This window comes from Larus michahellis, chromosome 24 (genome assembly GCF_964199755.1).
Source record: "Larus michahellis chromosome 24, bLarMic1.1, whole genome shotgun sequence".
Lineage (NCBI taxonomy): Eukaryota > Metazoa > Chordata > Aves > Charadriiformes > Laridae > Larus > Larus michahellis.
This window is the reverse complement of record NC_133919.1, coordinates 4,149,709-4,174,572: the sequence shown is the minus strand read 5'-3', so window position 1 is coordinate 4,174,572 and position 24,864 is coordinate 4,149,709. Positions and strand designations below refer to the sequence as shown.

At 68.8% G+C, this 24,864-nt stretch overlaps 5 protein-coding genes across 6 annotated transcripts; 2 read left to right on the top strand and 3 right to left on the bottom strand.

Moving 5' to 3' along the window:
- Nucleotides 1-490: 490 nt before the first annotated feature.
- On the bottom strand, nt 491-8,428 carry TRIM46 (tripartite motif containing 46). The gene is made up of 10 exons (XM_074566480.1): nt 8,001-8,428; nt 6,809-7,064; nt 6,361-6,704; nt 6,097-6,240; nt 5,871-5,966; nt 5,507-5,760; nt 4,648-4,769; nt 2,931-3,230; nt 1,898-2,195; nt 491-1,764 (listed from the first exon to the last, which is right to left on the bottom strand). The coding sequence occupies exons 1-10, from the start codon at nt 8,061-8,063 to the stop codon at nt 1,389-1,391; spliced, it is 2,253 nt and encodes a 750-aa protein (XP_074422581.1). The 5' UTR covers nt 8,064-8,428; the 3' UTR covers nt 491-1,388.
- Nucleotides 8,429-8,521: 93 nt separating this feature from the next.
- Nucleotides 8,522-9,904, top strand: KRTCAP2 (keratinocyte associated protein 2). The gene is made up of 5 exons (XM_074566481.1): nt 8,522-8,653; nt 8,836-8,990; nt 9,127-9,190; nt 9,454-9,520; nt 9,708-9,904. Exons 1-5 carry the CDS (start codon nt 8,551-8,553, stop codon nt 9,826-9,828), a joined length of 510 nt encoding a protein of 169 aa, XP_074422582.1. The 5' UTR covers nt 8,522-8,550; the 3' UTR covers nt 9,829-9,904.
- Nucleotides 9,905-10,414: 510 nt separating this feature from the next.
- On the top strand, nt 10,415-11,306 carry DPM3 (dolichyl-phosphate mannosyltransferase subunit 3, regulatory). The gene is made up of 2 exons (XM_074566390.1): nt 10,415-10,513; nt 10,733-11,306. Exon 2 carries the CDS (start codon nt 10,739-10,741, stop codon nt 11,015-11,017), a length of 279 nt encoding a protein of 92 aa, XP_074422491.1. The 5' UTR covers nt 10,415-10,513; nt 10,733-10,738; the 3' UTR covers nt 11,018-11,306.
- Nucleotides 11,307-14,856: 3,550 nt separating this feature from the next.
- On the bottom strand, nt 14,857-18,867 carry SLC50A1 (solute carrier family 50 member 1). Of its 2 annotated transcripts, none has more exons than XM_074566364.1 (6): nt 18,612-18,660; nt 17,563-17,640; nt 17,314-17,437; nt 17,067-17,228; nt 16,868-16,987; nt 14,857-15,135 (listed from the first exon to the last, which is right to left on the bottom strand). In XM_074566364.1, exons 2-6 carry the CDS (start codon nt 17,622-17,624, stop codon nt 14,950-14,952), a joined length of 654 nt encoding a protein of 217 aa, XP_074422465.1. In that variant the 5' UTR covers nt 17,625-17,640; nt 18,612-18,660; the 3' UTR covers nt 14,857-14,949. The 2 variants fall into 2 exon arrangements, with proteins under 2 accessions (XP_074422465.1, XP_074422464.1); XM_074566363.1 differs by lacking the exons at nt 14,857-15,135; nt 18,612-18,660 and adding exons at nt 15,214-15,803; nt 18,736-18,867.
- A 989-nt stretch (nt 18,868-19,856) lies between these two features.
- On the bottom strand, nt 19,857-23,411 carry EFNA1 (ephrin A1). The gene is made up of 5 exons (XM_074566365.1): nt 23,278-23,411; nt 21,380-21,675; nt 21,157-21,222; nt 20,827-20,877; nt 19,857-20,653 (listed from the first exon to the last, which is right to left on the bottom strand). The coding sequence occupies exons 1-5, from the start codon at nt 23,388-23,390 to the stop codon at nt 20,538-20,540; spliced, it is 642 nt and encodes a 213-aa protein (XP_074422466.1). The 5' UTR covers nt 23,391-23,411; the 3' UTR covers nt 19,857-20,537.
- Between the last annotated feature and the right edge of the window lie 1,453 nt (nt 23,412-24,864).

Genomic DNA, 24,864 nt, shown 5'->3' with positions numbered 1-24,864 from the left:
TTCGCCGGCCACGGCGGCCCCACGGGCTGTGAAGTGTGGGGGGGGCGGCGTTCCATGGGGACAGGTGCCAGCTCTGGGCGGGGGGGGGATCCCAGCCCCACATGGGGGTCCTCCACCTGCCACACTGCTCCCCATGGGATGGGGGGAGCCAGGCTGGGGGGAGCCGGGTTGGGGGGGGTGTCCATTCCCCATTACCCACCCCACAAGGATGTCCTGGTGCCCAGCTGACGCCCAAGCTGGACCCCCCCATTGATGCTATAGGGGTCTTCTCTTGGCCCAGCGAGGAGATGGTCCGGGGGCCCCCCAACACCTGAGGATGGGGTGGCAGCAGCCACGTGTCTGGGCAGAGCGTGGGCAGGGACCGGACACGTCAGCACTGCCCGGGCAGGATCGGGCCCCGCTGGCACGGCCCGAGGGACAGCCCAGCCCCGGGGGCGGCCAGCCCCCTGCAGCCCCCCCCGCCAGCCCTCCCCGCAGGGCTCCAGAGGAGTCTGGCATTGCAGTTTATTGTAGGAAACCATGAAAATACAGCAAATGTTAACGGAACCCAGGAGAAACTACAGCAGCTCGGACGGATCCCGGTGTGGGACCGCTGGCACCGGCCCCCTGCAGTGGATGGTGGCCCCGTGTAGCCCCCGGCCGGGTGGGATGCCGACCCTGCGGCCACCCCGGCAGCGTGTGGTTTGGCACCGAGTGGTGTCACGGCGGCCTGGCGTGTCCCCCCGCCGGAGTACGGGCAGGGCTGGCCGAGCCCGTGGCTCCCCCGGGGACAGGGCAGAGCCGCCAGCAGTGCTCCGCAGCCCTAGGGGACAGCGGGGACACCGAGGACCCGCAGCCTGGCAGCCCGCGGGAGGCACGCGGTGGCGGCGGTGCCCGGCCGCGGCGGTTGTGCCCGGCCGCGGTGCTGCGGCTGGGCGAGCCACGTTGAAAATGAGCCGTTTTAAAAAAAAGTCTTCACACCTCGTTCCAGCCCAGCCTCCCCCCGCCCTCTCTCCCCAAACCCAGCTGCCTCCCCCACCCCAGCCGGCACCCAGCCGCTCCCCCCCCCACCGTCGCTCGTCACCCCCCTCCCCACACAGCCCCACGTCCCGCTCGCACCCCCTCCCTGCTCCATCTCTCGGGCTGACCCTCTGCCCAGCCCTGCCCGCGGCCCCGAGCCAAGCCGAGGAAAGGGGCAGGCGGATGGGGACAGGAAGGGACGGCAGAGCTGTCCCCGTCCACCCCCATGCCACGAAACAAACGCCCGGCCTGCTCCCGGCCGGCAACAGGGCCGGGGCTGCCCTCGCTGTGCTCTGCTCCCTGCTCACCCCTGTCCCCCCCCAGGCCCCGGAGCTCCCTGGGCAATGGGGGGTCACAGCCAGCGCATGCGTGGGGAGCACGGGCACGGCTCAGTCCAGCTTTGCGAAGCCCCCGATGGTCACTTTACGCTCCTGCTTGTTGGCCACCAGCTCCTGGAGATGCAGGGCACCCCCTCCGATGAAGCAGAAGGCAGGGCAGACGGGCCCCGAGCAGTCCACGCCGCACTCCCAGAGCTCGCGGAAGGAGACGGCGTCGTAGAAGCTCACCTTGCCCTGCTCGTAGTCCAGGCAGATGCCGATGCGCGGGGGCAAGGGCATGGTGCAGCCGTTGGGGTCGCGAGAGGTGAGCGCCGACCCGTGCGAGAGCAAGATCTTGCCCATGCCGATGGTGAGGAAGGCGTAGGGCGGGGGGGCCTCCACCGTCGTGTCCTCCGCCCCGCTGTCGTGGCCGCTGTCAGGGTCGTACCTGCGGCGGGGGGGACGACGGGTGAGTCCCGCGGGGCAGGGAGACGCGAGGGAACGGCTGGGGCTCGGTGGGGAGGCAGGAACAGGCAGAAGACCCCCCCCCCGGCCCCGCGCCCACCGAGCCCGCTGCTCACCTGGGGCTCACCACGTCCTGCGGCACCTGGAACCACTCCTGCAGCTTGCTCTCCAGCCCCACGCCCACCTTGACCAGGTAGGAGCTGGGGTCCACGCAGCAGGCCCAGTAGCTCTTGCCCTGCGTGATGGCCACGTCGCCGATGACCAGGTCGATGGAGAGGTGGCAGCTGGTCATCAGGCGCTCGGCGGCGAAGAGCATGGGGATGCCGGGGACGCTGCGCACGGCGCGCTGGTCCTTGCTGATGGCCAGCCGGTCCCGGTTGAAGCCCCAGCGGTTGTCCAGGAAGAAGTTGAGGACTGGAGGGAGGAGGAGAGGAGGGTGGGTGCCCTGGTTTGAGCGACACAGGACTAATTTCTCTTCTAATGCTTGGGGAAACTGCACTTTTAGAAGACTCTAGTGGCTGAATCTGTGAAAATATTTACTTTAGAGCCAGCTCTGGGGTGCGGGTTTCAAGGTCTCGGTGTTTTCGAGCTCCCCAGGTGCGGGGACGAGGAGGAGCGAGACCCGGGCACTTGCCCCAAGCTGCCAACAGGGTTATTTCACACCGTGAACGGCACGTTCCGTAGAAATTAGGAAGTTTGCTGAGGAGTTCTCCCTCTGAGCACTCCTCGCCCCGGTGCCGGAGCCCTGAGCCCTTCCCTTCCTCCCGAAGCCGCAGCGCTCGCCGTGGCCCACGTTGGCTGTCCCTGCTGGGAGTGCACAGCTTCCTGCTGAGGGAATGGGCTGGGCAGAGTCCTGGGGTGTTTTATACTGGTAGCGGGATCAATGCTGGTTCTTTAGCGTTATTATTGTTAATTATTTAGTCTTATTCTACTAAATCTATTTGTATTTCAGCCCTCGCGTTTCCTTGTGTTCCCCAATTCCCCTTCCCAGGTGGGGAGGGGTCATCGGGTGACAGAATAACTGCCTAAACGACAATAAATCGTTATGGGTTTCAAAAACCATAACAGCAGGCGAGAAGGACGGCGCGAGCAGACGGCGGGGTCCTCCGAGCCCCCGGACCGGTGCTCCGAGCCCCTGGCACCCCTCACCTGGGGCGGGCGGCGTGTGCAGGTAGATGTCTTCGCTGTACTCCCCGAAGCCCGCCTTGTTGCAGCCCTTCACCCGGAGCACGTAGACGCTGTCGGTGTCCAGGTACTCCACGAGGGCGCTGGTGCCGCGCACCTCCTCCCGCCGCTGCCACAGCTTCAGCCCCTTGGCCTTGGCGTCCGTCTTGCGGTACTCCACCGTGTAGTGCCAGGCGGGCGGCGAGTGCTGCGGCAGCCGCCAGCACAGGAAGATCTGGTCGTAGGCGTAGGTGCGCTGCGTGTCGATGACGGGGGCCTCGGGCGCTGCGGGGAGAGGCACCGGCGGGCATCAGGCAGCATCCCCCCCCCCGGCAGGCGGGGAGGCGGCCAGACGCAGGGAAGGGGCATTCCGGACGGACGCACGGACGCACAACCAGCAGGAGTCTAGGGGGATCTGACTGCGGAGACCGTGTGTAGGCACCGGAGGAGAGCGAGAGTCGGGGAGACAGAGGAGCTCGCTGCTGTGGGGCTCCAGGGACCAGACAGGCTGAGTGCAAGTCGGGGAGGGAGGAGAGAGAGAGAGAGAGAAAGAGAGAGGATGGAGGCAGCAGGAGAGGAGGAGGGGAGGGGATGGGGATGGTGGTGTGAAGATGCCAGCGGCGCAGTGGGAAGGAGAGGCGGAGAAATGAGGGGATGGCAGGAGGAAGTGGGGCAAGGAGGGGGGTGGAAACGGGGTGAGAGGCGGACAGAAACGGGGTGGGTAAGGGGACAGAAATGCGGCGAGAAAGGGGGATGGAAATGGGGCAAAAGGGGGACGGAAATGGGGCGAGGGAGGGGACGGAAATGGGGCACGGAAGGGGACGGAAATGGGGCACGGAAGGGGACGGAAATGGGCCATGGAAGGGGATGGAAATGGAGCATGGAAGGGGATGGAGATGGAGCGAGAGGTGGACGGAGATGGGGCACGGAGATGGGATGCGGAGATGGGGCACGGAGGGGGACGGAGATGGGGTAATGGGGTGAGGATGGGGACAGAAATGGGGCAAGGAGGAGGATGGAGATGGGGCGCAGAAGGGGACGGAGATGGGGCGAGAGGGCCACGGAAATGGGGCGCGGAGGGGGACGGAGATGGGGCGCAGAGCGGGATGGGAAGGCAGGAGGAGCGGCAGCAGATGGAGAGGGGGCAGAGGCACCGCCCGCGGGCAGGATGGGGATGGAGGATGGCGTCGGAGCGGGGCCAGGGCGGGAGCAGGGATGGCGGGATGGGACAGAGAGAGCGGGGCCGGCTCTGGGGCAGGGATGTGACTTGCCTCAGTTACTTCGGTGACGACTCAGCAGCGGCCGCAGCCTATAAACAAAGAGAGGTAGAAGCAGGTCTGAAAAGTGTTGCCAGCGGGTCCGGCAGGGCCACGCGGCTCCTGCCCTGCGGGGAAGCGCCTGCCCTGCAGCGGGGCAGCCTCCGCTCCGTACTCACCCTCCGCCGCTCCTGCTGCCCTTACCTGGCACCGTGGCCCTGCCTGTCCTGCCCGCTGGCCCGGACGCCCTGGCACAGGGCAGGGCAGGGATCGCTTTTGGGGGGGCTGCTGGGGCGGGGGGCCGTCCCTGACGGGGAAGGGGGACCGGCAGATCCGCGAGCACCCGAGCTCGGCTCCGGCTCCGAGGCGGGCAGGGAGCCGTTCTGCCCGCGGGGGCTGCGCCTCTGCACGGGGCACAGCCGGCGCCCGGGCGCTGCTGCCTTTACCTCGGATGAAGGCCAGTTCAGTGAGCAGCTTCAGCTCCCTGCTGACGTCCAGCTGGAAGTGGCTGAAAGAGGCCGTGGCCGCAGGACGGAAGCTCTGCAGCGAGTCGGTGGCCCTGAGGATCCTGCGGCACAGGACAGCAGGGGTGTCAGGGTGGTACGCTGTCCTGGTTTGAGCGACACAGGACTAACTCCTAACGCTTGGGAAAACTGCACTTTTAGAAAACTCTAGTGGCTGAATTTGTGAAAATATTTACTTTAGAGCCAGCTGTGCCATCTGGGATTCAAGGTCTCAGCGTTTTCGAGCTCCCCAGGTGCGGGGACGAGGAGGAGCGAGACCCCGGCACTTGCCCCAAGCTGCCAACAGGGTTATTTCACACCGTGAACGGCACGTTCCGTAGAAATTAGGAAGTTTGCTGAGGAGTTCTCCCTCTGAGCACTCCTCGCCCCGGTGCCGGAGCCCTGAGCCCTTCCCTTCCTCCCGAAGCCGCAGCGCTCGCCGTGGCCCACGTTGGCTGTCCCTGCTGGGAGTGCGCGGCTTCCTGCTGGGGGAATGGGCTGGGCAGAGTCCTGGGGTGTTTTATACTGGTATCGGGATCAACGCTGGTTCTTCAGTGTTATTGTTAATTGTTTAGCCTTATCCTATTGAACCTATTTATATTTCAACATTTGCGTTTCCTTGTTTTTTCCCCATTTCTCCTTCCCAGGTGGGGAGGGGTCATTGGGTGACAGAATAACTGCCTAAACGATAATAAATCGTGGCGGGTCTCTCAAACCACAACACACGCGACGACCGCCTTTGGCACCGGAGGGCCGTGACCCCCCTGGCTGTCAGCCCCGTGCCCATGAGTGTCCCCGGTACCTGTTGTGCAGCTGCTTGGCGGCCTGGACGAAGCAGGGGTGGTCGGTCTCCTTCAGCACCTCCTGGGCGTAGCCCACCATGCCTGAGTTCTCCAGCATGGCCTGGTGCTCCTGGATCTGGCCGTGCAGGCTGGCCAGCCGCTCCTGCTGGCACTCCTCGATGGCCTGCAGCAGGGTGGCCCGCTTCTCCTCCAGCATGGCGCACAGCCCCTGGATCAGCTGTGACACCTCCTCCTTGGCCTGCGAGCCGTTCACCTGCCCGGCACAGACGGGTCAGCGTCGGGGGCAGCGAGGGGACCCGCCTGGCAGTGCCACCCCCCTGCCAAGGGACAGCTCAGGGACAGGCAGACGCCTTCCGCCCTCACCTCTGTGTGCTTCACCGTCTCCTCCAGCTCAGCAATCTGGGTCTGCACCGTGTCCTGGCTGCTCAGGATGTAGGCGAGGCTCTTCGTCAGCTTCTCCTGCAGGGAAGGAGGTGAGGCGAAGCACCGGCAACCCCCGCGTCCCCGACCTGCGCGCCCCATCTGTGGCCCCGATTCCTCCCCGCCGAGCCTCGTCCCCCGCCCCGAGCGCGGTCCCCGCGGTCCCTACCCTGAGGGCCTGGTAGGCGCTGAGCACCGGGGTGATCTTGTGGCTGGTGTGAGTGCGGCGCACGCGGCAGAGCTGGCACACCAGCCGCTGGCAGGTCTTGCAGTAGTGAGTCACCTCCTCCTTGTGCTCCGGGCACATCAGCCCCTGCGCGGGCACAGGGGAGCTCAGCGGGGCTCTGCGCCCGTCCCCCGCTCCGGGGTGCACCCCCCCCGGCACCCGCAAAATCCCGAGCAGGGAAGGAGGAGCCCGAGGGGGAGGCCGTACCTTGGGGCGGAAGGTGAGGGTGGGGGGCGTGGGCTCGTGCTGGGCTTTCTGGGTGCCCCAGGGGTGGTAGAGCTTGAAGCACTCGTTGCAGAAGCTGGACTTGCACTCGGTGCAGCCCTTGGTGGCCTCCAGCTGTGGGGGCTTGCAGAACTGGCACATGATGGCGGCACTGATGTTGATGGTCTGGCGGTAGCGCTCCACCACCCGCTCCAGCGTCAGGTTGCGGAAGAGGCTGCCCAAGCCCCGCTCACCCAGGTCTACATCCCGCTGGCAGGCCGGGCAGGGGAAGCTGACGGTCTGGGGATGCACGGTGCCCCGCTTGCGCCCCGGGTAGGTGCCGAAGCCTGTAGGAGGGAGGGCGTCAGGTGGGGCACGGCACGCCAGAGCCGCTCGGCCCTCCTGCGGGGACCCCGCCGGACCTTTTCCCCATCCCCTCCGTCCGACCCACCTGATTTCAGGAGGCGGTCGAGGCGGTCGGGCTTGGGGACAGCCCGGCGTCCCAGGCGGGGGCTGCGGGTGGCAGGGGTGGCGGCGGGCGAGGAGGGCTCGGAGGTGGGGTCGCAGCAGAGGTAGCCATGCTGCAGCAGCACCTCGCTGGCACAGACGTGGCAGACGTTGTGCGCGCAGGGCAGGGCCAGCGGCTGCTTGTACATCTCCTTGCACACCGGGCAGACCAGCTCCCGCTCCATGTTCTTCATGCTGGTCTGGGGAGAGAGCAGGGAGCGTCACCCGCCGCAGACGGGACCAGGGCCACGACGGGACCGGGACTGGGGCCGGGGTCAGGGCTGGGACCAGCATCAGGGCCAGAATTACGACCAGCACCAGGACGGGGACCAAGGCTGCCACTGGGATGGGAATCAGGGCTGGCACCGGCACCAGGGCCAGGATTGGGACCAGCACTGGGACCAGAAACAGGACAGGATTAGGACCAACAGGACCAGCACCAGGACGGGGACCGAGGCTGCCACTGGGATGGGAATTAGGGCTGGAGCCGGCACCAGGCCAGGATCGGGACCAGCACTGGGAAAAGAGCCAGGGCCAGCACCAAGTCTGAGATCAGGCCTGGGACCGGCAGCAGGGCCAGGATGAGGACCAGCATGGGAGCAGTACCGGGATGGGGACCAGGGCTGCCGCTGGGATGGGGACTGGGGCTGGGAGCAGCACCAGGGCCAGAACCAGGACCAGCACCAGGACGGGGACCAGGGCTGGGATCAGGATGCGGATCAGGGCTGAGGCCGGCACCAGCGCCAGGATTGGGACCGGCACCGGGACCAGGGCCAGGACCAGGACCAGTACGGGCACCAGCATCGGAGCCAAGATGGGGACCGAGCCCCCCACCCACGGGTGTGCGGGCAGCCCCCGGTGCTCCCGGTTCTCCCCGTGCCCCGGCCCCACAGCGCGGGGGGGCCGGTGCCGGCCTTCCCCGGGGATCGCCGCCCGGCGGTCCCGGGCCCGGTGGGTCGCGGCGCGGGTCCGAGGCCTCTCCGCGGCCTGCCCGGCCCAAGGGCAACCACGCCATCCCGCCCGCCCCCGCCGCCGGGGCCCGCCGCGTTGCCATGGCGACGCCGGTACCGGGGGAGCCCGGCCCGGCCCGGCTGCCCCGCGGTGCGCCCCCCCTCCACGCCGCCGCCGCCGCTCACGCTGATGCGGACGAGTGCGTCCATGATGGAGGTGAAGGTCTGCAGGTCCTCGCCTTCGGCCATGGCTCCGCGCCCGCTCCCGCTCCCGGCGCCGGTCCCCGCGGCGGAGGCGGCGGCAGCAGCAGCGGCGGCCGCGGACGCCCCGGTCTGTTGCAGGGAGCGGCGGAGCCGAGGGGAGGGCGGGGGGCGGCGGCGCGCATGCTCGGCGGGACCCGCCCCGGCGGCGGCGGCGGCGGGGGGGCGACGGCACCGGGAGGCTCCCGCCGCGCCCCCGGACCCCCCCCGCCGAGGCCGTGCAGACGGCAGCGCGGCCCGGGGTGCGGCGCCCGGGGTGTCCCCCCGGGCGGGCTGAGCGAGGCGCCGGGAGAAGGCCCGGTGTTGGGACCGGGGGTGTGGAGGGGGGTCCCCGCCTCCGCCCCCGGGCCGCCGGCGGCGCCTCTCCCCGCCGCCAGGGGGCGCGCGAGCCGGCGGGGCCTGCAACGCCTAGCCCGGCCGCCAGGGGGCGCCCGAGCCCGCCGGAGCGCTGCGGGGGGGGTGGGGGGGGCTGCGCATGCGCACTGCCGCTCCGCCGCGCCTGCCGCCGTGTCCCTCCCGCAGGGCGCCTGCGCAGCGCGGCGGGACGGGGCCGGGGGCGACGCCGCGGGGCACCATGGGTAACGGGGGCCGAGGCCGGGGTCCGGGGGGGCGGCCGGGACGTGGGGGGATGAGGGGCGGGCCGGGGGCCGGGGCACGGGGGGCTGCGGGGCGGCACAGGGCCCGCGGGAAGGCCGGGGCCTGGGGGGTGGCCCGGGCTGCGCGGTGCCGGTGGCCGTGCTGAGGCGGGCCCGGGCCCCAGCCGTAGGCACGGGCACCTCCCTGGCGCTCTCCTCGCTGCTCTCGCTGCTGCTCTTCGCCGGGATGCAGATGTACAGCCGGCAGCTGGCCTCCACCGAGTGGCTGACCATCCAGGGCGGGCTGCTGGGCTCCGCGCTCTTCCTCTGCTCCCTCACCGTATCCTTTGGGGCGGCGGGGAGTGGGGCTGGGGGGGTGGCGGGGACCAGGGCTTGAGGGGTGGTGGGGAGCGGGGCCAGGGGGTTGGCGGGGACCGGGACCAGCGGCCCGTTCTGTCCCATAACTCTCCGTCCAGGCCTTCAACAACCTGGAAAACCTCGTCTTCGGCAAGGGCTTCCAGGCCAAGATCTTCCCCGAGAGTAAGTGCTGCAGGGGGGTGGGAAGGGGGGGAACGCGCTGGCTGTGCCAGGGTTACGAAGGGCCCACAGCGTGGCCCTGCCCTGGGTGTTCCTCTGCCCGTGGGGCCGAAGAGTCCCAGCCCTGCCCCAGGGGAAGGGCCCATCCTGACAGTTCCCCCTGTCCCCACAGTGTCACCACTGTGGCCCTCGCCCCTGCTCCTCTGAGGCTGACGTCTTGGGGCAGTGTGACTCCATCTTTTACCTCTCCTGTTTTTCCCCCGCAGTCCTCACCTGCCTCTTGCTGTCTCTCTTTGCCTCCGGCCTCATCCACCGAGTCTGTGTCACCACCTGGTAAGCCCAGAGCCTGCCCCGGAGGGTGGGCAGTACCATCGTGCCACTGTGGCTGCTGCCAGGGACCCCCAGGGTGGCAGCATCGGGCACAACAGGGCGGGGGGATCAAAGGAGAAGGGGTTGTTTCCACCCGGGCGCGTTCCTGCCTGCCGGCCGCTTGAGCAACCTCTTCTCTTCTTTCCTGCAGCCTCATCTTCTCCATGGTTGGCCTCTACTACATCAACAAGATCTCCTCCACCCTCTACCAGTCTGCAGCGCCCGTCGCCACTCCCGCCAAGGCGGTCGGGAAGGGCAGGAAGAGGAATTGACATGGCGGGGCAGCCCCCTGCCCCCGCCAGCCCGGCCTGGGGCTACCAAGTTCCTCAATAAAGCTATTTCTTTGTAGCTGGGTTTAGTTCCTCGGCCAGCTCGTGGTGCGGCTGGGAGCGGTCCTGCTCGCTTGCCCAGCTGCGGTGGAGTCTGGGGGCGCTCTCCGCCTTGCCAGGGCCAGGGGTCTCGGTGCCACGGGGGTCCCAGTACTGCGGCAGGTGATGGGGAGGGGGCGCAGAGGGTCGAGCTCCATCCCCAACTGCTCCCTGCCCCCGGTGCTGGCACGGCCAAGGGAATTTGGCCATGTCCGTGCCCTCCGTGGGCCGGGCAGGGGGGATCCCCCGGGGGGGCAGGGGGAGGGGGTGGCCGTGGGAGGGGCTCCGGACCCGCAGGCCGTGGGAGGGCAGGCCGGGCCTGCTCCCACGCCGCTCCCCCCCTCCGCCACCCGCCGCTGCCGGACGCGGAGGAAACCAGATGCTTCCGCCGACCGAGCCCGGCGCTTCCCGAGCACCGGCCGGGGCCGCCTCGCCGGTAGGGGGCGCCCCGCCGCCATCTCCCGCCGCGCGTGCGCTCTGCGGCGCGGCCGCGCACTACAGCTCCCAGCGGCCCCCGCGCGGCGGCGCGCTGGCGTGACGTCATCCGGCGACAGGGAGAGCGCGGGCGCTGGGCCCGGGACCGACCCAGGTGGGGGCGGGGGCCGGTACCGGTACCGGGGGCCGGGGCCGGTTCGTCGTCCGGCTCGGGGGGGGCCGGGAGCGGGGCCGGGAGCCGGTGCCTGTTGGCGAAGACCCGGAGGGGTTCGGAGCCGGGCCCTGCTCGGGAGGCCGCGGGGGGAACCGGGCCCGGCCCGGTTGGGGCGGGGGGCGCGGTCCCGTCCGGCTCTCACCGCGCTTCTCCCCGCAGGCCGCCATGACCAAGCTGGGGCAGTGGCTGTGCGGACTCGCCCTGCTGGGCTCGGCCTGGGCCGCGCTGGCGCTGGCGCCGCCGGGGCTGCGGCTGCCCGCCCCGTACCGGCAGGCCCTGCTGCCCCTGCCCGTCTACTTGCTGGTGGCCTTCGGCTGCTACTCCCTGGCCACCGTGGGCTACCGCCTGGCCACCTTCAACGACTGCGAGGAGGCGGCTGCCGAGCTGCAGGAGCACATCAGTGCGGCGCGGGAGGACCTGCGCCGGCGGGGGCTGCGCTTCTGACCCCAGTAAAGGCGAGGGACGGCGGCCGCCGGTGGTGTACGGGGCTCCTGGGGCCTCCAGCTGGGGCTCCCCTGGGCGCTGCTGCCCTGGTTGGGGGCCACAGGCAGCCGGGGACACTGGGACGGTGCTGGAAGCCACGTCGGTGGGTGTAATGGATTGAAGAACCCACAGCAATTTATTGTTTATACAATTATTCTCTCACCCGATGACCCCTCCCCTCCTGGGACGGGGAATTGGGAAAAAACAAGGAAACACAAAGGTTGAAATATAAACGGATTAAATAGAACAAGGCTTGATAATTAACATTAATAACGCTAAAGAACCAGCGTTGATCCCGCTACCAGTATAAAACACCCCAGGACTCTGCCCAGCCCATTCCCCCAGCAGGAAGCCGCGCACTCCCAGCAGGGACAGCCAACGTGGGCCACGGCGAGCGCTGCGGCTTCGGGAGGAAGGGAAGGGCTCAGGGCTCCGGCACCGGGGCGAGGAGTGCTCAGAGGGAGAACTCCTCAGCAAACTTCCTAATTTCTATGGAACGTGCCGTTCACGGTGTGAAATAACCCTGTTGGCAGCTTGGGGCAAGTGCCGGGGTCTCGCTCCTCCTCGTCCCTGTACCTGGGGAGCTCGAAAACACCGAGACCTTGAAACCCGCACCCCAGAGCTGGCTCCAAAGTAAATATTTTCACAGATTCAGCCACTAGAGTCTTCTAAAAGTGCAGTTTCCCCAAGCGTTAGAAGAGACATTACTGGAAAGTAAAATTACTGAACGAGCAATGAATCCTGTGTCGCTCAAACCAGGACGGTGGGGAATGGCTCATCTCTCCCCGGGGTGCGGCTGGTGTCCGGGGGGGGCTCCACGCACAGGAGGGGTCTCCACGCAACCCCAGGAGGCTACAGGGAGCCCGCCCTGTCCCAGCCCGGCCTCTCCCTCTCCCAGCAGCTTGGAGCTGGGCTGAGGAGAAGCAGGGATTGCAGGGTGGCGAGGACAGGACCGGGCCTGGCCCCGCAGCCCCGCGGCGCTGGGGAGCATGGTGAGCGGGGCGCCTTCCCGGCTGCCCTTCAGATGTGGTTCTCGCCCTCGGCTGAGAGAGCCAAAACTCATCCCGACCTGCTGGCCGGGTTCCAGGGGAAGGAGGAGGGCGGCTGGCTGGGTGGAGCAGGCAGCGCAGCCTTTAAAATGCCGAATGCCCAAAGCCTGCGGTCTCCCCCGGGCTGCTGGGGCGGCTCGGCCCACGCCGGGGGGCTGCTCCCCACTCCTGCTGCTCCTCCTCTGCCCCCCACCTCTGCGGGCAGCAGCAGGGAGACACGCCAGAGCGCCGCCGGAGCACCCGGAGGTGTCCCTGCTGGGCCTGGCCGGGATCTGGCCGGGGGTGCCCCTCCGTCCGGGGGTCCCCTCCATCTGGGGGTGACCCTCCGTCCCGGGGAGGGGGGCGCCGAGAGCCGGCGCTGCCGGCCCGGCTGGAAGAGCTGTGCGGCTGGTGGTGACGCATGCCGGGACCTGCCTTCCTGGCAGCCTCCCCGGCTTCTTCGCATACCAGCCAAAGGACTTTCTTGTTTTTAATTATCGGCTGCGCATCCTTCTGCAAAAAGGAGCAGTTGGTATCATGAGGGAGGACTCGGGCTAATTAGCAGGAGCGACTAATTATCTGTTTCCTGAGCAACAGTGGCAGTTCAGAGCAGGGTGGGCAGCTCCCGCGGTCTCGCCCGTGTGCGGCTGGTCGAGGGGTGGCACCTTTCTGGGCCCGGGGCTGCAGCAGTGGTGCTGGGCAAGGACAGCAGCCCCCCCGGGCTACTCAGGGCCCTCCAGGGGCTACTCACAGCCCTCCATGGACTACTCGTGGCCATCTGGGGGCTACTCACAGCCCTCTGCGGGCTACTTATGGCCACCCAGGGGCTACTTGCAGCCCTCCATGGACTACTCAGGGCCACCCAGGGGCTACTCATGGCCCGCTCATGGCTACCCAGGGGCTACTCGTGGCACTCCATGGGCTACTTGTGGCCATCTGGGGGCTACTCACAGCCCTCTGCAGGCTACTTATGGCCACCCAGGGGCTACTTGCAGCCCTCCATGGACTACTCAGGGCCACCCAGGGGCTACTTATGGCCCGCTCATGGCTACCCAGGGCTACTCGTGGCACTCCATGGGCTACTTGTGGCCATCCGGGGGCTACTCACAGCCCTCTGCGGGCTACTTATGGCCACCCAGGGGCTACTTGCAGCCCTCCATGGACTACTCAGGGCCACCCAGGGGCTACTCATGGCCCGCTCATGGCTACCCAGGGGCTACTCGTGGCACTCCATGGGCTACTTGTGGCCATCTGGGGGCTACTCACAGCCCTCTGCGGGCTACTTATGGCCACCCAGGGGCTACTTGCAGCCCTCCATGGACTACTCAGGGCCACCCAGGGGCTACTTATGGCCCGCTCATGGCTACCCAGGGCTACTCGTGGCACTCCATGGGCTACTTGTGGCCATCCAGGGGCTACTCACAGCCCTCTGCAGGCTACTTATGGCCACCCAGGGGCTACTTGCAGCCCTCCATGGACTACTCAGGGCCACCCAGGGGCTACTTATGGCCCGCTCATGGCTACCCAGGGCTACTCGTGGCACTCCATGGGCTACTTGTGGCCATCCAGGGGCTACTCACAGCCCTCTGCAGGCTACTTATGGCCACCCAGGGGCTACTTGCAGCCCTCCATGGACTACTCAGGGCCACCCAGGGGCTACTCATGGCCCGCTCATGGCTACCCAGGGGCTACTCGTGGCACTCCATGGGCTACTTGTGGCCATCCGGGGGCTACTCACAGCCCTCTGCGGGCTACTTATGGCCACCCAGGGGCTACTTGCAGCCCTCCATGGCCTACTCATGGCCATCCATGGCCTACTCGTGGCCATCCACGGGCTACTCATGGCCATCCAGGGGCTACTCACAGCCCTCCAGCAGCCGGACAGGCAGCAGCACGCTGTCAGCGTCTCCCTGCACAGACACGTGCCCGCTGCGGACGCTCGCGTCCCCGGGAGCTGCTGCGCTCACCTCCGGCCTCACGCGTGGGGCCGCGTCGCGGCCACTCCCGCAGCCGCTGGCGGCACATGCCAGCCGGAGTGACCGGTCGGCAACCGAGTTTCTGCCTGGTGCGTCAGCGGGGAAAGCTGCCCTTTCCCAAATCCTTCGCCCAGGCTGGGAGCTGCGCCCCGGAGCTGGGGGAAAGCGGGGGCTCCTCCCCGCTACGGGAGCAAGCACGGCCCCGGGGCCAGACCCTGCGGCACAGACACCTGCAAGCGCGGCCGGCGCGGGCGCGGGGAGCCCCGACTCCGCAGCAGCAAGATGGAGCATGCCGGGCGAGCCCGGTAGCCGCACCGGCTGTGACTGCGTGCCACAGCGCAGCCGCAGCTCGCCTTCCCCGCCGGCCACCGCTCGCGCCTCGGCCCCGGTCCTGCCGCTCGCCTCCCTGTTGATTTTTCTCAGGCCACGTCGCAAGGTGTAAACGAGCGTCTGAGCCGTAGCACCGGGCTCTGCCAAAATCCTCGTCACCGCTTCCTTAATCCGGCCTGCGTCATGCGGGATGGAGGACGCGCCCGCGCTGGCAGAGCTGCGGGGACGGGGCTCCTCACCCTCGGTGAGGGGGGCAATGGGGGGGTGTCTCCCTCCTTTCCCGCAGCGGCTGTCGGGTGATTTGGTCACCCAAACACGCTCCCGTCCCGCCGGACGCGCTCGCCCGATAGCTTCATTCCAGACTGTTGTTATTTTGTTAATCGAGTTTGGGTCGATGCCAACAGCCGCCCGATTTGTGCGCGCTCAATCGTCGTGGGTTTTAGCAAGGATTTTAATTGATTCGAAGTTTGCCGCTGTCGTGGCCAGTAGCAAACCCCGCGTCGAAGCCGCAGAACGGACTTTTCTTTCCCCGTTGCGACCGGCGTCCCCGTGCTGCTGCTCAAGGGGGGGTCAGAGCAGTGTGTCCCCTGTCGGTGCTGCCGTCCTCGGTGTGTCCCCGCTGCCCCAACCCGGCCCCACGCCCGCTCCCTTCCCGGGGCTGGGGCTGATCCTTCCTCGCTGCTGGAAGGTGGGTGCTGCCGGAGGAGGGTTTGCCGGAGGCCAGGGGGGTGCCAGGCTGAGCATCCTGGGGACAAAGTTGGGGACAAGAGCCATCCTGGCCTCTGCACCCAACACACCAGGAGGGAGGGGACGACAACGAGGCACTGGGAAGAGTCTCTGATTTATTAAAAGGCACTTAAATTCGTACAAAAGAGACGCAGGGCTGCCCGGCAGCCCCCGGCGCTGGGGGAGGGAGAGCCGTGGGCATGGAAGACCTTCCAGGGGACCCCGGGGACAGGGGGGGTGCCCTGGGGCGGGGGGGGGGACTCCCACGGCCCCGAACTCATCACCGAGACCAACCCAACCGCCACCGAGGGACGGAGGGCTGGAGGGACGCTGGCGCGAGCGAATGGCGGCGGCAGAGGCAGGAGGTGCCCTCCCGGGGCCCCCCGGTCCTGCCCGGGAGCTGGTGGCCCTGCGCCGAGGGGGACAGCGGTGCCGCGGGGCACACGTGGCTCGGCGGCCGGGGCTGGTCCGTGCCGGAGCAAACTGGCAAGGGGAGGGGGTTTGGGGCGGGGGGGGGGGGGGTGTCCTTCATGGATGTGTGAGCACGTGGGCTCCTTCCTCGGGGGGGGCGGCGGCGGGGCCCCCTCAGGCGTGCAGGGGTCGGTAGGACTTGTCCTGGCCTGGGGGGTACCGCCAGAAGAGCCAGAACCGCACGATGCTGGTGACAATCCCCGGCACGTTGGGGACCTGCAGGAGGACACGGTGGGGGGAGCGGATTTACCCGGCTCACGGTGCTGCTGCGCTCCCCCCGCCCCCAGCAACCACTCCACCAGCCCTGCGTTGCCGGGGGAGATTTATTGGCCTTATACCATCTAATTAATTAAAATCAATACTCATCTCGCCGAGCCCAGTCACGGGCTCTGCTGTGTGACACAGACGCCGCCGGACGGGGGCCGGCCCCATGCCAACCGCTCAGCTGAGCACGGTGGGGGGGGGGACGGGACGAGGTGGGACCAGATGGGATGGGATGGGATGGGATGGCATGAGATGGGATGGGATGGGATGGCATGGCATGGCATGGCATGAGATGAGATGGGATGGCATGGGATGGCATGGCATGAGATGGCATGGGATGGCATGGCATGGCATGGGATGGGATGGGATGGGATGGCATGAGATGGGATGGGATGGCATGGCATGGCATGGGATGGGATGGGATGGCATGAGATGGGATGGGATGGCATGGCATGAGATGGGATGGGATGGCATGAGATGGGATGGGATGGGATGGGATGGCATGGCATGGCATGGGATGGGATGGGATGGCATGAGATGGGATGACATGAGATGGGATGGCATGGCATGGGATGGGATGGCATGAGATGGGATGGGACAGGACGGGATGGGATAGGATGGCATGGAATGAGGTGGGATGGAACGGGATGGGATGGCATGGCATGAGATGGGATGGGACAGGATGGCATGGCATGAGATGGGATGGGATGGGGATGGGATAAAATGGGATGACATGGGAATCGGATGGGATGGGACGAATGGGAAGCAGATGGGATGGGACGGGGCGGGATGGCATGGCATGGCATGGCATGGCATGGGATGGGGCGAATGGGAAGTGGATGGGATGGGATGGGATGGGATGGCATGAGATGGAATGGGATGGTATGAGATGAGATGGGATGGGGTTGGGATGAGATGGGAATCGAATGGGACGGGATGGGATAGGATGAGATGGGAATCGTATGGCACGGGATGGGATGGAAGAGCATCCCTCGGGGCCCGCCGCCACAGCTCACCGTGATGTAGGGGTCGCGGAGCTGCAGGCCGTAGAGCGTCCAGCTGGTGGAGGCCAGGAAGGTGGTGACGGTCAGGGGGAAGGACAGGCAGCGCGTCGACTTGCTCCGGACAATCTTGGCCTGCAGAGGCAAATGTCAGGCTGGTCCCAGGCTGGGCATCCCCAGTGCCACTGCAGCACCCCCCCCCAGCCCCACGCACCAGGTCAGCCAGCGGTGAGAGGTACATGCTGATGGTGAAGACGCTGCAGAAGAGCCCCAGGCGCGCCAAGCGTGTCCGCCCATCAGCAATCAGGAGGGTGAAGTAGCCGTAGCCGGCGGCCAGCACGGCCAGGAGCAGCAGGCTCCTCAGCAGCACGGGGCGCTGGGACGGAGGGGAGGGGACGGTCAGGGCGAGGGTCCCCTCCTGTTCCCCCCTCTCGACCCAGCCGGCCCCCCCACACACACACCTTTGCGGGGCTGTAGTAGAGATAGGCCAGGATGTAGAGGGTCTGCAGGGCCGCCCCGATGGCGTTGACGGCGATGAGCGTCAGGTCCTGCTTCAGGCAGCCGTAGCCCAGCCAGCTCAGGTTGCTGCAGGGCAAAGGGCTCTCGCTGCAGTGGCCTGGGGGCTTCTTCCCTCCCCCAGCGCCATATAGAAACCACCCCCCACCCCACCCCCGCCATTGAATGGGACCCTCCCCTCCCTTCCCCAGTACTTGACGTCGGTGGTGAGGAAGGGCAGGAACTGGATGTTCTCCACGCTCTTGGTTGCCAACATCTGGCGCAGGTCAGACCTAGGGAGAGGGGGGCAGCAGCCTCCTGGGTGCCTGGCACCATGCTGGGGGGGGGGACACACACGTGCAGTGCTGGGGGGGGGGTCTACAATCTTTTGCAGCCAGCAGGCACCGCTCCCCCCTCCGAAACGTGCACCCTGAAATACTCCCAGTCCCCCTCTACTGCCCCTCCTCCAGCTCCTCGCCCTCAGTGCCCCCCCCCCCAGCACCCCCAGACTCCCCCGTTCCCTGGCATCCTTTGCCTTGTCACCCCCCCCCAACACCACCACCCCACCCCCCCGCCCCAGTGCCTGCCACGCTGCACTCCTCAATTCCTCTCCCATTGTACCCCCTGAACTGGACCCAGTGTGCTCCCCTTTGGACCCCCAGCTGCCCCCCCCCCCCCATCGCCCCCATCACACCCCCTGAACTGCCCTGGTGCCCTTCCCATTGCACCCCCAGACCCTCATTGCACCCCCTGAACTGCTCATGTCCACCCCCAGACCCTCACAACCCCCATCGCACCCCTAGACACCACCCCCCCCCCCATGGCCACGATTGCACCCCACAAACTGCTCCTGTGCCCCTCCCCATTGCACCCCCCCACACACCCCCAACCCCCCTCCGTGGTCCCATTGCACCCCCTGAACTGCTTCTGTGCCCTCCCCATTGCACCCCCACACCCTACTTCCCCCGTGGCCCCCATTGCACCCCCAGACCCCCCCCTTTGCACCCCCCCAAACTGCTCCTGTGCCCTCCCCATTGCACCCCCACCCTCTACTTCCTCCATGGCCCCCACTGCACCCCCACCCCCCCCCATGGCCCCCATTGCACCTCCAGGCCTCCCCATGGCCCCCGTTGCACCCCCAGACCCCCCCTTTGCACCCCCAAACTGCTCCTGTGCCCTCCCCATTGCACCCCCACCCTCTACTTCCCCCATGGCCCCCACTGCACCCCCAGCCCCCCCGTGGCCCCAGTTGCACCCCCCAGACCTCCTCTTGTCGCACCCCCGAACTCCTCCTGTGCTCTCCCCAATGCACCCCCCAACACCCCACACCCCCCCCCCGGCCCCATTGCAGCCCGGTCCCGGTCCCGCCGCCCCCCCCGGGCGCTCACAGCCCGGTCCCGAACATGGCGAGGGTGCAGGCCAGGCAGGCGGCGGGCAGCAGCGGCGGCGGGGCCATGCCGGGCCGCGGCACCGGGCACCGGCGGGGAGCGGGGGCGGCGCTGCCCGCGGCGGGGCGGGGCGGGGCGGGACGCACTACCGGGGAGGGACCGGGCACCGGGCGGGGCGGGGGGGGGGGGGGCCGGGCAGCGGGCGGGCAGGCCGCTGGCGGCCGAGCAGCCCCGACGCCACGGGGATGGGCAGGGGGCCGCCGCCATGGGGCAGCACCCCACGGCTGGAGGTGGGGGAGGACGACGGGGGACACGCCCCGCCCCCGGTGTCCCGTGTCCCCGGTGCAGGGAGCCCACCCCACCCCCCCCCGGGACCCTGCATCCCCGGGGTCCCCTGCCCCCGAGATGCCCCATGTCTGGGGTCCCCCATCCCTGTGACCCCCACCCCCGCGTCCCTCGGGTGTTCCCCCCCCCCCCCAGAAGCCCCACCCCTGTGACCCCACCTCCCCCGGGGGTCACACCTCGTGCGAGGGGGGGGGGGGTGTGGGGTGTGTGTGTCCCCCACATCCCTGTGACCCCCCACCTCCCCCACCCCCGCAGATGCCCCATGTCTGGGGTCCCTCTCCCCCCCCCAAAAGGTCCCCCAGGTGCCACATCCCTGTGACCCCACCTCGTGCCGTCGGGGGGGGGGGGGGTGGGGGGGGGCTGCATCCACGTGACCCCCATGCCCCAAGATCCCACCTCCCTCAGCCCCCCATGTCCCCGGGGGTCTCAGGCTCCGTCCAGGCTGGCTCCCCTGCCCGCCCCCCCCCCCTCGGGGTCTGGAAGCTCATCCCGGTGCGGAGACAGGGAGGGGGGAAAAAGGGGAATATTTCCCCCCCCCCTCAGGGAGGGCTTTGTGTCACCAGATAAAAACAACTGATAGCGCCAGCCCCGCCGGGGCACTTTTCCACTTCAAAGCCCTGTGCAAGCACCGGCCAATTAATTAATTAACCAGCACAAATGCCCCGCATGGGCCATTCCCGCACATCCCTCCAAGGCCAGGCCCGGCCGGGAGAGCCCAGCCCCGCGGTGGAGTGGGGGGGGGGACATGCCCCCCTTTCCCCCCAGGCTCCAGGTGCTCAGCGTGGTCTTGGTTATTTATTCAAGACAATTGTATAAAAACTCCCATAGTAGAAAGCTGTACAAACGGGGGAGGGGGACAAAACACCCCGCGCAGGGTGCTGGTGGAACGGGGGGGGTCCCCTCTGGCACCCTGCAGAGGGGAAGGGGGGGGGGCAGCTCTCTCTGTCCCCCTTTGAGTGGGACAAGGGATGGGGAAAAGGGGGGGGGGGTTCCATGGCCCCGATCCGTAGCTGCCGGAAAAAAAAAAAAAAGAAAAAAAATATGGAGCACATCCAGGCTCTCGGAGCCAGGTGACGCCAAGGGACAACAGCCCCAGGGCACCGTTGGCACCCGGCCGGCCACAGGGCCAGCACCGCGTCCCCGCCTGCGGGACACGTCACAGTCCGAGCCCACAGGGGCGAGAGAGACACCCCACGGTCTCAGCTCCCGGGGCGGGGGTGCCAGCCCCCCGCGCCCCTCCGGTCCGGGCACGCAGCCCCTCGGTGGCACTCAGTCCCCGGCAAGGGCCGGGGTAGCCAGGGTGGCCCCAGGGCTCGGGCTACAGGCCCCTCTGGGCCCTCTAATACTGACAAATCCTTTCCTCAGCCCGCCCCACGGCGCGCCCCAAGACACAGGGGGGGTCCCCAGCATCCGCCACAGCCTTGGTCCATCCGGGCCCCGTGGGGGGGGGGGTCGGCTCACAGCCCCTGCGGCACCAGGAGGGGCAGGAGGAGGCTGACGAAGGTGAAGGGGCTGCTGCCCCGCATGGCCGAGTTCTGCCCCACGCTCCTCAGCACGTGGGCAGCCGCGTCGTCTGTGGGGAGAGAGGAATCATGAGCGTCCCTGGCAGAGGCGGGGGGGGGCTGTGGGGGGTGTGCCATGCCCCATGCCCGCCTGTGTGGGGGCTGCCACCCGCCCCTGTCACCCAGTCGAGTCCCCCCCCCGCCACCTCAGGAGGAACCAGCCCCACAGCAGCCCCCAACTTACCTGCCTGGATCCTCCCCCTCGGGGTAGCGGCCGGGGCAGGCGGTGCCTGAGCTGCAAAGCAAACATGGGGGTCAGGCCAGTGAAGGGCAGCCCCCCCTGACCGCCCCCCATCCTCCTCCCCCCCCCCCCAACTACCACCAGCCAGGTTTTACTGGTACCATCCCCCCACCAGCACCTTCCCAGCCAAGCCGCAGGCACCCAAACCCCGGGGCTGGCAGGGGGCCACGGGCCGGCCATGACTCAGCTCCGGAAAGGCCGAGTCCGGCTCCGATGCTGGGGGCGGGGGGGCCGCACAGGTGCCACGGAGTGGGGGAACCGGGCGATACTCACTGCCTTTGCCAGCCACCGTCACCTTCAGCTTCAGGCACGCTTCGCCGTGGTGGTGAATGGGCTTGGCTGCGAGGGAGGATGGAGGTTAGGTGGGGGGGGAGCCCGGCAGGGACCCCCAGCCCCAACGGCAGGGACCCCCAGCCCCAACGGCAGGGACCCCCAGCCCCAACGGCAGGGACCCCCAGCCCCAACGGCAGGGACCCCCAGCCCCAACGGCACTCACAGATGTAGTAGTAGCTGTGCCCCTCTTTGAACTCCTTGCCCAGCGTGAAGGGGGTGAAACGCTGGAACTTCTCCGAGAACTTCTCCGGGCCGTGCAGGGCGCTGGGTTTGTTGCATTCCCAACGGATCTGCTCCTTGGATCGGGGCTTGCAGGCCTGGAACTCCTCGGGCTCCACCAGGTAGAGCGTGTAGCGCTCCATGGCGCGGGGGTCCACGCTCCCCTCCTCGTAGTGGGGGCAGATAATATCCAGGTAGTCGTTGAGACGCACCTCCACCGTGTAGTCGCTCGCCAGGAACCTGCAGCCGGAGGGGGGCGGGGGGTCAGCTCCAGTGGGGAGAAGCCTGGGGGGGGCTCCCCCTGCACCCCCAGATCCCCACACCGATTATCAAGGCCAAGCGAGGGCATCCCCCTGCCCCCAGCAGCTCCCTCAGAGCCCGAGGCGGGCAAACTTTGGGCCGCCTGGCAGTGCCCAGGTTGGCTTTGGGAGGAAAAGCCCCCCCCGCCGGCGAGCGCACCCCCTTTTCCCAGCGCTCCCCGCGGCCCCAGCAGCCGTGGAGCAGGGAGGGGACCCGCCAGGACGCGCACCCTGCCCGTCCCAAGGCTCCTGGAGCCAGGCGGCGGCGGCAGCTCTCGCCCGTGGGGCAGCCGGCCCGGCTCCAGCGCCTGCTGCGCCCCACACCTCACCCGGGGGGTGGGGGGGGGGTGGGGGGGCAGACTGGCAGCCGGCCGGGGGCCTCCGCAGGGTCCCCTCACCTCACCGACTGCGGTGGCCTCGGGAAGGCACGGCCACCCATGGGTGCCTGCCCTGGTTCTCAAACACTGCAGGACCCCTCTCTCCCGAGCCCCCCTCCCACAGCTTGGGGGGGGGGGGCTGGTGTTTAGTGGAGGGGCACCCCTAAAACCGGGGGAGGGGGGGCATCGACTGGGGTATGGGGCACCCCGACAGCCTGGAGGGGGGCACCCCTAAAACTTAGGCAGCTGGTGCCTGGGAGGGCACCCCTACAGCCTCGGGGGGGGGTAGCACCTAGCGAAGGGGGCACCCCTACAACCTGGGGGAGGGCATTGCCTGGGGACAGCCTGGGGGAGGGGCAGTGCTAACACTAGGGAACCGGTGCCAGGGTGGGGGGGGCACTTCTACAGCCTTGCGGGGGGGGGGGGGTGGGGGCTGGTAGCTGGGGGGCACCCGTTAAGACGAGACGGGCACTCGTCGGGGATCTGCTGCCGGGGGGGGTGGGTGTCACGGCCCAGGGAAACACCCCTATAGCCCCGGGAGCGGGGGGGGGGACGACGAGACGATACCTGGGATGGGGTCACAGCCCCGGCCCGGCTCCGGGGCCGGTTCCTGAGCACAGCGGGGGGGGGCTGGAGGGGGGGGAAGCCGGTCCAGGTCAGCCCCCCCCCTCCACACACACACACACACACACATCCTGCCCGGGCGGCGGGAGCCGGGGCCAGCCCCATGTTTGTCAACACGCTTCCCTGTGCCCCGGCGCCGGGGCTGGCGCCGCGCCACCCCCGCGGGGAAGGAAGAGGCCCCGCTCCCGCTCGGCCCTGGGAACGGAAAAGCCCCCCCCAACCCACCCACCCCCCCCCCCCGGCCCGCACCTGGACCGGCCGCGCCGCTCCCCCGCCTGCGCCCCGGGACCGCCCCGCCGGGGCTCGGCACCGGCCCCGCCGCCACCCCAGCGCCGGCCCCGCCGCGGTAACACACCGGGCTCGATCCCCATCCCCCCCCCATCCCCCCCCCCCCCGCCAGCCCTACGGCGGCTCCGGCCCCGCCGCCCGCCTCCCGGACAAAGGCCGCCGGGGAGCGCCCAACCCCGGCGGGGAGCGGCGCCGTCCGCGCCCTCGGGGCCGCCGGGTCCCGGTACCGGAGGTGGGCGGGGGGAGGCACTCACCGGGGGTTGGAGCTGTTCCAGAAGACGGTGTGGCGCTCGGCCGCCGCCGCCGCCGCCGCCCAGCACAACCCCAGCCCCAGCAGGGCCAGGGGCACCCACCGCCGCCGCTCCATGCGCTCCGCGGCCGCGCTCCGCCGGGCGGGCACCGCGCCCGGCCCCCGCCTTAAGTACGGCCCCGCCGCCGCCCGCCCCCCGCCCCGCCCCGCGCACCGGGGCCGAGACACAACAACAACACCGGCAGCGCGGGGGGAGGGAGGGGGGTAACCCCACGCACGGCCGGCACCGGGCAGGGACCCCCCCCCCCGACACACACCGGCGGGGGGGGACACACAAAGGCGGCGGGGGTCGGGGGGGGCAGGTCCTGCCCGGTGGCACCGCCACCCTTGGGCAGGGGGGGTCACGCCGGTGTCTCAGGGCGGCGATGGGGTGAGGCCCGGGCTGGTTTCCCCCCCACACACACCTCCGGAGGCGGTGTGACCCTCCACGCCCCCCCGGTGCTCGGGGCAAAAGGGTCTGAGCTGTGACTGTCCTCTGCTCGGTGGGGGGCAACAGTGGGGTCTGGCTGAGGGGGGGGCCCTCAGGCTGGCACCATGGGAACCCCCTTACCTGAGGTGCTGGGGGGTCACCAGGAGCCCCTGGGCAAGCAGCAGCTGCAGGGGCTGCTAAGAAGGTGCTGGGGTCCGGGGGGGGGGTTGCAGGGGCAGCCCCCCCCCTCCTCCTTCTTCTCTTCCCCCCGCCCTTACCAGCTGCCTCTGCTCTCCCAGGGCTTCGCTCCAGCTCGGGGTGAACCCCAAAAGCATCCCCTGCCCTGCTCCCCTCGCTCCATATTGTGAAATTGCCCCCCCCCGGGACCCCCTGGCGCAGGGCGGGGGGCTGCGGGCGCAAGCGGGCGCGTTGCCGGCCAGCCCGCTATCTGCTCCCCGTCTGCCCCCGACACCGATCCGGCCTTGTTAAGCCTCGGCGGAGGGATGCTCCGCCACGCCGTGTTGTGAAGTGATAACTCAGGCGCATTTGCAAAACAACTTTCCTCTTGTTTATTGCATAATGATCCATTGATTGTGGGTAATGTTGCATGCCCGCCGCCGCAGCCGTGCGAGGAGCGCTCCCCTGGCACGCTGGAGGGGCTCGGGCAGGCGCCGGCACCGCTGCTGTAACCAGAGAGCGGCTGTCGGCTCCGGCAGCCGAGGGATCCCACGGGGCCGAGGTTGTGGGGCTGGGTGCCCCACGTCCCACCCGCAGCCCTCGTGTCCTCCCCACGCCCCGGCTTCGCTCCTCGCGCTCCCGCGGGAGGGGGACCCGCTTCTTCCCTTTCATCCTCCCTCGTTGCGGCCGGGCCTGACATCATCCCCGGCACCGTGATGACTCTGCCAGGCCTCTTGCTCCCGGGGAGCCGGCGCTGCCGTGGCTTGTACCAGGCAGCACCTCCCGGGAACTTCCCCCCCACCACCTCTCCCCGGGGTCAGAGAGCCGGAGCGTGGCATGTACAAGCCGTGGGGACGGGCACAGCCGGAGGGTGGTGGGAGCCGGTCAGCACCGCAGCTGCTTCCCTCCCCTGGGTCCCGGCATTGCCCCGGCACTGCCCCCGCC

Excerpts from the sequence above, each read along its gene's own strand:
- TRIM46 (XM_074566480.1), bottom strand. The coding sequence starts at position 8,063 with ATGGCCGAAGGCGAGGACCTGCAGACCTTCACCTCCATCATGGACGCA. Across the intron at positions 2,196-2,930 it reads GCACACGCCGCCCGCCCCAG|TCCTCAACTTCTTCCTGGAC; the intron begins GTGAGGGGTGCC and ends TCCTCCCTCCAG. Across the intron at positions 1,765-1,897 it reads CAGGACGTGGTGAGCCCCAG|GTACGACCCTGACAGCGGCC; the intron begins GTGAGCAGCGGG and ends CCCCCGCCGCAG.
- KRTCAP2 (XM_074566481.1), top strand. The coding sequence starts at position 8,551 with ATGCGCACTGCCGCTCCGCCGCGCCTGCCGCCGTGTCCCTCCCGCAGG. Across the intron at positions 9,191-9,453 it reads GGCCAAGATCTTCCCCGAGA|TCCTCACCTGCCTCTTGCTG; the intron begins GTAAGTGCTGCA and ends TTTCCCCCGCAG. Across the intron at positions 9,521-9,707 it reads CGAGTCTGTGTCACCACCTG|CCTCATCTTCTCCATGGTTG; the intron begins GTAAGCCCAGAG and ends TCTTTCCTGCAG.
- DPM3 (XM_074566390.1), top strand. The coding sequence starts at position 10,739 with ATGACCAAGCTGGGGCAGTGGCTGTGCGGACTCGCCCTGCTGGGCTCG.
- SLC50A1 (XM_074566363.1), bottom strand. The coding sequence starts at position 18,803 with ATGGCCCCGCCGCCGCTGCTGCCCGCCGCCTGCCTGGCCTGCACCCTC. Across the intron at positions 17,641-18,735 it reads GCCATGTTCGGGACCGGGCT|GTCTGACCTGCGCCAGATGT; the intron begins GTGAGCGCCCGG and ends CCCTCTCCCTAG. Across the intron at positions 17,229-17,313 it reads TCTACTACAGCCCCGCAAAG|CGCCCCGTGCTGCTGAGGAG; the intron begins GTGTGTGTGTGG and ends CCTCCGTCCCAG.
- EFNA1 (XM_074566365.1), bottom strand. The coding sequence starts at position 23,390 with ATGGAGCGGCGGCGGTGGGTGCCCCTGGCCCTGCTGGGGCTGGGGTTG. Across the intron at positions 21,223-21,379 it reads GCACAGCTACTACTACATCT|CCAAGCCCATTCACCACCAC; the intron begins GTGAGTGCCGTT and ends CCTCCCTCGCAG. Across the intron at positions 20,878-21,156 it reads GACGGTGGCTGGCAAAGGCA|CTCAGGCACCGCCTGCCCCG; the intron begins GTGAGTATCGCC and ends TTTGCTTTGCAG.